Here is a 9,524-nt window from a genome sequence, read left to right as displayed (position 1 = left end):
AATGCTGTTCTGGTTTCGTGTACATTTAACAACATGCAAAGTGCAAATGATGGTACTTGATGGCAATATGTATCATTACCTGTTTGAATTGATAGTCTTATCATGAAAACATACTCTTAAGGCCGTGCAAAACTACTGCGCAATAAATTATTTTTAGAATAAATAGAAGAGTGTAAAAATAAGAATTAGAAACAGGAAATATTAGGGCCACACTGGGCAATGCATGATCACGATGCATCTTGCATTATTACATTGGGTCAAATATAATTTCACAAATGCCTTTGCCTTTGTTATATCGTGAGTAGTATAATATGATATAATAAGATATTAGAGACACTGCTGTTTCCTTGGCATGTTTGTGAGGCTGTATTTCTCCATATATGTGAAATAAACAAATCTGGGGATGTATGTGTACATATGCTGTATGTGTTTTTTCCTTATGTCTTTCCTTTGGAAAGCACTTTGTAATTGTAATTAAGAAGAAAAACTATTTTAATAATAATTATTATTTTTATTATTATTATTATTAATACGTTATTTTATTATTCTTTTGTTATTATTTTTTATGTTTTTATTATTTTAGTTTCGTTTTTTATTTTTTTTATTGAATTATTTTTAGTATTTTATTATTTAATTATTTGGTTATTTGGTTGTCTTAATTTGAAAACATTCACCGGAAGTGACAGTATTGCATTGAGACGCCTTCTAGTGGTCAAGTGTAGAACTGCGTCACTGGATTTAAAACTAGTTTTACTGTTGTTCGTTGAGCCGTGTTAGTAACAGTTTTCTGCCTGACACTCTTGAGTGTTTGCTGCCCTCCAGTGGTCACAGAGAGGAGTTACACTCAAAGTATCGTAGTCAAGCTAGACATGATAGCATCGTAATACTTCCGTTCAATTCTTTCAAAATAAAGTTGTGATCCAATCAGAAACACGCTAACTTGAATTAGTATCATGACAGATCGTTTTTCATAGTTCTCTTTCCTTTCTCTTGTTGTCACGGTTGGAAAAACTGCACTCTTTACCAATATTATTAATAACTACAGCAATAATATACTACGTTTGTGAATGTACTAGTATATTTTGGTGAAGGTGAGGAGTATTTCATTTTAGGTAATACGTTTAAGTTTATCCTCCTGCAATGGCTCTAGTTAAAGTTAGCCATCAATAAATACATCGTTTATAACTGAAAGACAATAAAGCATAATTCATCAACCATAACAGTTGTATATGTAAAATGTATATGTATGCCCTCTAGTGGTCGCAGTGAGTAATTACAAGTGCGCTCTGCTAGAATCAAGCTAAACACAATAGCATAGTAGTACTTCCGGTTAAAACCGTGAAAATAAAAGGTACTTTATAGAGACATATAGTTACGCACTATGACCACCAGAGGGCAGTATAGTACTCGGGATTATGTCTGACATAGTCAAGTCAAGGTAGACCAGACATTAAAATGTTGCAACTAGGGCTGGTGTGATATTATCTGCTAAAATACATGTCGCCTATGTATATATAATAGATAATATATTTGTCATGCTAATTATATATATATATATATATATATATATATACATTTACACCATAGCTCTCGAACGCCTCGTAGACCTTCAGCATTATGACAGCTCCACTCGTAATACGGCAGTTTCCGCTTTACGGTAAATCGTCACTTCCTTTCTCACCGGCGCTCCGTCGGGGTTTTGCATAGTTTGAGGACTGCTTGGAGTAAAAGTATAGATAGGGTGTCTCATCCATCACGGTAGGATTACAGAAACACATGTACAGACGTATGAGAAGCCACCGGTTTCAGTCGTGTTTAAAGTTAAATCGTAGAGAGTCATGTGTCATGAGTCATGTTTGCGGACTGACACCCAAGTTAGCTTAGCCGGGCTAGCGCGGCCACCTGGCAAGATGGCTAGCGTTAGCCACCGTTAGCTAAACGAGTCACACCCGATAAAACATTCAACATCCGGGAGAAAGTTTGGTTATCTTTAGTTGATATCGTTTGGATAGTTAGGTTCACTAAATCAGTTATGTGTCCTCTTCGATATTTGTCAGATATAAGCTAATTTAGTGTATCGTCAGCATGTGACGCCGGTACAAGTGAAGGTAACATAAGATCATGTTAACTAGTGGTGCCAGATGTTAGCTAAAAGATGCTGTGAGATATAAATGTCTTTGTATCAGCCGACCAACGCCTAAGCTTTACTCAAAGAATATAAATAAGTTATTCAATATATTCTCCAGAATGTCATCTTAATTAAACATATTGAGCAGCTAACTGTGTGACGGAGTGGTGTCACTTCTGCTGGTATCCGGTTTTTTTTGAGAAATGTTTTTATTGGCTTTTCCACAATACACAAACAAGACAAAACAAGGCACAACAAAAGGCACTTAGAGAAATTTCAAATAAAGATAAAATTAAAGATAAAAATGGCATGTGTTGTTGGACGTTCCTGACTGTTTCTCAGCAGAAACAAAAATTAAAAAATAACAGTAGAGGGTGACAGATATACGTGGTATCCGTTTTAATAATTTTAACTACTAACTTTGATGTTTTCTGCAGTTAATCACTGCGAATAATAGTAAGAAAAGATGTGAGTCAGTGCATAAAAGGTTATTAAAATCACTGATTGGCCAAACAATAGAAAATAAATCTAGAACAATGTTGTTGAAGTGATACTTGGTTGTTAGATGTTTGGGGGTTGATGATGACTGCGTAAGCTGATCAGTGCATATTTATTTGAGTGCATTGCTGGATAAATCCGTGCTGCTCATTGCCCGAGACCTTGTGCATCTTTAGACCTTCACGCTGTGTTTAAATATCTGGACACAATTTCAGACATTTTGTCTCTTTCTCTCTGACTTCAGGTCATGGCAAAGTTCAACGCCCCAGTGATCCAGGACAACCCGTCCGGATGGGGTCCCTGTGCGGTCCCGGAGAAGTTTAAAGACATGCCCTACCAGCCGTTCAGCAAAGGAGACCGTCTGGGGAAGGTTTGTTCTTCTCACATGGAACATTATTAAAGGTCTCTAATGAAAGAAGTTTTCCTCACGTTGTTTGTTCTCTCTGTCAGGTCGCTGACTGGACCGGAGCCACTTATCAAGACAAGAGATACACAAGTAAGACGTCTGTCCAAATGTTCCTCAGATACAGATTTTATTTGAGTGTCCCTCCTTCTAAAAATATAGTTTAGTGGTTTCACTTCATACGTTTGTGTGTCAGAACGGTTGAAAATACAGATTCAAATTGAAAGACTGTGAATACACATCTTCAATGTTTCTCCAAGTTAATTAATCACCACAAAGACATCGTCCACTTGTGGGAAACGGAGTCATTTCCAGCATTCAAACATTTTGAAATAAAGAGCAAATACACAGATTATTACATGGATTCAAGTTGATTTTCTTGTGTATTTTTTGGCTTCAGATAAATATTCTTCTCAGTTCGGAGGCGGGAGTCAGTACGCCTACTTCCACGAGGAGGATGAGACGAGCTTCCAGCTGGTGGACACGGCCAAGACGCAGAAGACGGCCTACCAGAGGAACCGCATGAGGTTTGCTCAGGTACGAACCCCAGAAGGCCCCACACACACACACACACACACACACACACACACACACACACCCAACAATACATGTCGTTCTGCTGATTTAAAATGTAAGAATCGAATAACACGTTAGTTTGGTTCTACAGAGGAATCTGCGCAGAGACAAAGACCGAAGGAACCTGACTCAGTTCAACATGCAGACACTGCCGAAGAGCGCCAAGCAGAAGGAGAGGTGAGAACCATCAGATACTGTCTGTGAGGGCACGTCTGCACATCTACCTCTCGCTCGACACCTCTTCATCTCTCTCTCGACACCTCTTCATCTCTCTCGCCCTCTCTGACAGCTGATCATGTTGTTAATACTTCACACTTGTGTCTTTCAGGGATCGCATGCGTCTGCAGAAGAAGTTCCAGAAGCAGTTTGGTGTTCGTCAGAAGTGGGACCAGAAATCCCAGGTATCCATCGGTTATTGGCTTTGTTGTTGCATCAGAGCTGCAACATGTAGTTGTAGTTATCAATCCACAAATTTTTGTCAGAACGTTAATCGTATATTTTCATAATCGGTAAATTAATTTCTGTTTGTTTTTGTCATTATTCAAGCAGAAATAGATTTACTGCTTTTTTTTGATGACTGAGTTTTATGGTGTTGTCTGGACAAACTTTGAAATTATAACCGACCCGACATTTTTCACTGTTGAGAAAATAACTGGCAGATTTAATCAATAATGTCAGTAATTGTTAGGTACAGCTCTGTACTGGGCACTCAGAACAAACAAGTCTTTAAGTGAACAGATGTTTGAGAAGGTGTTTAAAATATGAATGTCAAAATTGTGAATAATTGTGAGAGAGATAATTCTTTGTGTTCTTTTCGCATGTTGATTCTTCTGTTGAGGATTTGATTTGGTGGCATCTGTGTTAACATTTGTTCTTTCTGTGCAACCATCTTTCTCTCTCTCTCTCTCTTTCCTCTCTCTACCTTCCTCCCCCCTCTCCCTCTACACCGCCCTCCCTCTCTACCTTCCTCCCCCCCTCTCCCTCTACACCGCCCTCCCTCTCTACCTTCCTCCCCCCCTCTCCCTCTACACCGCCCTCCCTCTCTACCTTCCTCCCCCCCTCCCTCTACACCGCCCTCCCTCTCTACCTTCCTCCCCCCTCTCCCTCTACACCGCCCTCCCTCTCTACCTTCCTCCCCCCCTCCCTCTACACCGCCCTCCCTCTCTACCTTCCTCCCTCCCTCTCCCTCTACACCGCCCTCCCTCTCTACCTTCCTCCCCCCTCTCCCTCTACACCGCCCTCCCTCTCTACCTTCCTCCCCCCCTCTCCCTCTACACCGCCCTCCCTCTCTACCTTCCTCCCCCCCTCTCCCTCTACACCGCCCTCCCTCTCTACCTTCCTCCCCCCCTCTCCCTCTACACCGCCCTCCCTCTCTACCTTCCTCCCTCCCTCTACACCACCCTCTCCATGTCCATGTCCTTCATGTCCCAGCTGAAGCCCAGAGACTCCTCAGTGGAGGTTAGGAGCGACTGGGAGGTGAAGGAGGAGATGGACTTCCCCCGGCTGATGAAGATGAGATACATGGAGGTGGCCGACCCCGATGACATGTAAGTGAAGCGCTCTCACCCGTCGGTCATTAATGTGACTCCAGAAGGTGACGAGCTCTTGTTTCCTGCAGCGAGTGCTGCGGTGCTTTGGAGCACTACGACAAGGCTTTTGACCGGATCACCACCCGCAATGAAAAGCAGCTGAAGAGCATCAAGAGGATCTTCCACACCGTCACTACCACCGACGACCCCGTCATCCGCAAGGTAAACGGGTTTACACACGAGGAGCTGCTTCAGCAAACATCAATCTCAACTTGTTGTTTTCATGCTTTCTTTGACAACAACGGGGGCGATCGTGGCGCGCTGGGTTAAGAGGTCGTCTGGGAACCGGAAGGTCAACGGTTCGATCCCCGACTGGGACGTGTCACGTGTCGAAGTGTACCTGAGCAATACACTGAACCCCCGGCTCCCCGGGTGCCGATCAATGGCAGCCCACTGCTCCCTATATACAGGGATGGGTCAAATGCAGTCGTCAAATTTCGTGTATGTGTACAAATGTATATGACAATAAAAATGGTTTCTTCTTTCAAACTGTATTTGTGTTCTCTTTCAGCTGGCTAAGACTCAGGGCAATGTGTTTGCCACGGACGCCATCTTGGCCACCTTGATGTGCTGCACGCGCTCAGTCAACTCCTGGGACATCATCGTGCAGAGAGTCGGCAACAAGCTGTTCTTTGATAAGAGAGACAACTCTGACTTTGGTGAGGCGCTGACGGTGTTTCCTGTATGTGTTGAGACGACCCTCCTTAACAATAAACAGTTTACGAAGCCTCTTGGATCAGCTGTTAAAAGCATCGTCACAAAGCTGAAAACAGCTGTTTGTCCTGTGAGAACCTCGTATCTCTAAAAAGAACAGACGCTACAAACATGAATATATATATAATATTATAATATATATAATATATATATAATATTGTAGAATGTGATGCATTGATGCAGATTAAACTAACCACCAGGATATAAAGCTACAACGCATAATAGAGAATAATGCAGCAGTAATATTAATCCACACTGACGGCGAACATTTCGCTCCTCTATCAATACGTTTACTTTATATACTAAAGATGCATGTAGCTGATACTACTCGCATACTTTTGAATGCAGTACTTTTACTTCTCGTGGAGTATTTTCACAGCGTGATATTAGTACGTTTACGTTAGCAAAGGATCTGAGTATTTACTTCCACCACTGCATTTTACCAGCCAGTGTTGCTTTACCGCTGTAACATCTGTAACATCTGTAACTGCTCCTCTCAGATCTGCTCACCGTGAGTGAGACCGCCAACGAGCCGCCGCAGGATGAGGGCAACTCCTTCAACTCTCCTCGTAACTTGGCGATGGAGGCCACGTACATCAACCACAACTTCAGCCAGCAGTGTTTACGCGTGGTGAGAACCCCCAACCTGTTTCAGGTCTTTGTGCTAAGCTAAGCTAACCGGCTGCAGCAGACAGACAATTTTCTCACTCCCATCAAAACGCATATGAACGGATTTCCCAAAATGTCAAACCTTTGCTTCAGCGAGTGCCTCCAGTCATACATGGTTTGTCTGTAGTTGCACGTTACAAATTGATGATTTTCCTTTTGACTATTTTCTTCTTTTATTCAGGGTGGAGAGCGGTACAAGTTTCCTACCTCCAACCCGTTTGTGGAGGAGGATACGGACAAGAGCGAGGTGGCATCTGTGGCCTACAGGTAGGCCCTGAACCCTGTGGTTAGGGTTACTTAACATCTGTAAGCCCGTACATGGTGTAAAGTACTGATAAGCTACTTGAATGTGAAATGTTAGATGTTTTTATCCTATTATCACGTGACAATAAAACTGCTGTTGGCTGTACTCACTGTTTCCTCCCAGGCTGACTGCTTGTTTGTGTTATTTAGGTACCGCCAGTGGAAGCTCGGGGAAGACATTGATCTGATTGTTCGCTGTGAACACGACGGAGTGATGACTGGTGCCAACGGAGAAGTGTCCTTCATTAACGTCAAGACTCTCAATGAGTGGGACTCCAGGGTAGGAGGCAGCGTGGAGAAGTCCCGAGCTACTTTACTTGATATTACCGACTGGAATCAGTTTCGTTAAGAATATTAGCAATGTCTTTTTAGATTTTCAAAACTAAACCGCTTTGTTCTCTCTGTTGTACCTTCAGCATTGTAATGGGGTGGACTGGCGTCAGAAGCTGGACTCGCAGAGAGGAGCCGTCCTGGCCACCGAGCTGAAGAACAACAGCTACAAACTGGCCCGCTGGACCTGCTGCGCCATGCTAGCTGGATCCGAGTACCTCAAACTGGGGTGAGAAACACACACATGATGTACTGGTACTCTGTGTGTATATATATATTTTGTGTCACCAAGAGCATTCAGCACAATAACATTGTTACTTACGATCATTTCTGTTGATTATTTAGAGACATGCAGTCCGTTGTCAGTTTGTTAGGCACGCCTAGCTTAAACTAATGCGGTCTAATACAGTCCTGCTATAAATCATTGCGTTGTTTTTGTCCTCACTGAACTAAACGAGGTGGACAAAATAATAGAAACATCTGCAGGTATTCATTAGAACCACAAAATGTTTAACAAAAAAAAAAAACGTTCTACTCTTCATGAAGGGAGGATGTATTGCAGGACTGTAGTATGTTCGTGTACCTAGTGAACTGGAAACTGAGCACGTTTACAAGTTTTGTACATTTGAAAAATGGGTGTTTTGTGACCAGTACTTAAATAATACTTAATACTGATCTACCCCAACAATACTTAAATGTTGGGGCAGATCAGTGTAGGGTACCGTCAGAGTCCAGCCTGAGTCGCACCGTGTACTTTGAGGACGATGACATTTGGTCTCGTTACTTGTCTGGCTTCAGAACGACGTCGTCTATTAAAGCGTTTTGACATTTAGAACATGGCAGCGCCAGCTAGCCTCGCTAAAGGCGGCTGCCCCACTATCGTACAGCCGGCTGCCCGCTATCGTACAGCCGGCTGCCCCGCTATCGTACAGCCGGCTGCCCCGCTATCGTACAGCCGGCTGCCCCGCTATCGCACAGCCGGCTGCCCCGCTATCGCACAGCCGGCTGCCCCGCTATCGCACAGCCGGCTGCCCCGCTATCGCACAGCCGGCTGCCCCGCTATCGCACAGCCGGCTGCCCCGCTATCGCACAGCCGGCTGCCCCGCTATCGCACAGCCGGCTGCCCCGCTATCGCACAGCCGGCTGCCCCGCTATCGCACAGCCGGCTGCCCCGCTATCGCACAGCCGGCTGCCCCGCTATCGCACAGCCGGCTGCCCCGCTATCGCACAGCCGGCTGCCCCGCTATCGCACAGCCGGCTGCCCCGCTATCGTACAGCCGGCTGCCCCGCTATCAGCTGCTAGCATTAACTAAAGTAATTGACGGGTGACTCACTGGAGGCAGCTTTCATGTTACTTTCAGAAAGCTGCTTTAAGAAGCAGCTTTACTGTGTTATCTTGATAACTTTGCTGCGTGGACTTGATCCAAGTTTTCACTCTTATCACGTCAGCAAGCACACCGCCTGAAATGAACCCCTTATATCTGTCCTTTGCCTCTGTAAACATTTGCTCTGCTGGTTTCTGGGTTGGAAGGCCAGGACACAAACTAATGTCTTTCATGAAAGATTCAGTGACCTGTAAAGAGACGATAAGCGGACATTCTAACCGTTTGTGTCAGCGTGGACTGACTGTAGTCGTTGCATCTCTGTGTGCTCTTCAGGTACGTGTCTCGGTACCACGCAAAGGACTCCGCTCGTCACGTCGTCCTGGGAACCCAGCAGTTCAAACCCAACGAGTTCGCCAGCCAGATCAACCTGAGCATGGAGAACGCCTGGGGAATCCTCCGCTGCGTCATCGACATCTGCCGCAAGCTGGACGAGGGCAAGTACCTCATCCTCAAGGACCCCAACAAGGTGAGCCGCCAGTCACTCCTCGGGGACGCATTAACACTAGCTGTGAATTGTTGTGCTGACGGGTCGATATTCTGTTTTTGTCAACAGCAAGTGATTCGGGTGTACAGCCTGCCTGATGGGACCTTCAGCTCTGATGAAGAGGAGGAGGAGGAGGAAGAAGATGAAGATGAGGAGGAAGAGGGTGAGCTCTAGTTGGTAGCGACTGTTCATGTACAGACACAGCTTGAGCTTTGGCTGCATGTCGATGGTTTCACTCTGGAGACTGAAATGTTTTGGTGACATGAAAACCATATTGTTTGTATAGTTTTACCATCAATGTCATAAACTAATGTTTCACTTTAGGGCTGGGCAATTTATCTTATATATATTTTTATTATTAATGTGAAACAATATAGCACATGAAATCCTAAAAGCATGATATTTCGATCATGTTTAAGTCGCCTATTGTTGAAGAAAAAACCCC

The 9,524-nt window shown here is 44.2% G+C and overlaps 2 protein-coding genes across 2 annotated transcripts in view; both read left to right on the top strand.

The window, feature by feature from the left end:
• The first annotated feature begins 1,668 nt into the window (after positions 1 to 1,668).
• Positions 1,669 to 9,365, top strand: eif3d (eukaryotic translation initiation factor 3, subunit D). Its single transcript, XM_079281521.1, has 15 exons — positions 1,669 to 1,758; positions 2,871 to 2,996; positions 3,077 to 3,122; positions 3,430 to 3,566; positions 3,697 to 3,782; positions 3,934 to 4,006; positions 5,037 to 5,152; positions 5,224 to 5,356; positions 5,706 to 5,853; positions 6,409 to 6,539; positions 6,759 to 6,844; positions 7,031 to 7,160; positions 7,297 to 7,439; positions 8,869 to 9,061; positions 9,149 to 9,365. Exons 2-15 carry the CDS (start codon positions 2,874 to 2,876, stop codon positions 9,251 to 9,253), a joined length of 1,650 nt encoding a protein of 549 aa, XP_079137647.1. The 5' UTR covers positions 1,669 to 1,758; positions 2,871 to 2,873; the 3' UTR covers positions 9,254 to 9,365.
• The window catches only part of rpl27 (ribosomal protein L27), a 106,671-nt gene continuing 102,447 nt past the window's right edge, over positions 5,301 to 9,524 (top strand). Inside the window, exon 1 of the mRNA XM_079281525.1 lies at positions 5,301 to 5,307. The gene's annotated coding sequence lies outside the window, so the exon portion shown is untranslated. The remainder of the gene's footprint in view (positions 5,308 to 9,524) is intronic.

This window comes from Melanostigma gelatinosum (genome assembly GCF_949748355.1).
Source record: "Melanostigma gelatinosum genome assembly, chromosome: 13".
Classification (NCBI taxonomy): domain Eukaryota; kingdom Metazoa; phylum Chordata; class Actinopteri; order Perciformes; family Zoarcidae; genus Melanostigma; species Melanostigma gelatinosum.
Note: the sequence above shows the minus strand (reverse complement) of the source record. Positions and strands in the feature narration are given on the sequence as shown.

Coding starts and splice junctions, on each gene's coding strand:
- eif3d (XM_079281521.1), top strand. CDS start 2,874: ATGGCAAAGTTCAACGCCCCAGTGATCCAGGACAACCCGTCCGGATGG. Junction 2,997..3,076: donor AAGGAGACCGTCTGGGGAAG/GTTTGTTCTTCT, acceptor TCTCTCTGTCAG/GTCGCTGACTGGACCGGAGC. Junction 4,007..5,036: donor AGTGGGACCAGAAATCCCAG/GTATCCATCGGT, acceptor TTCATGTCCCAG/CTGAAGCCCAGAGACTCCTC.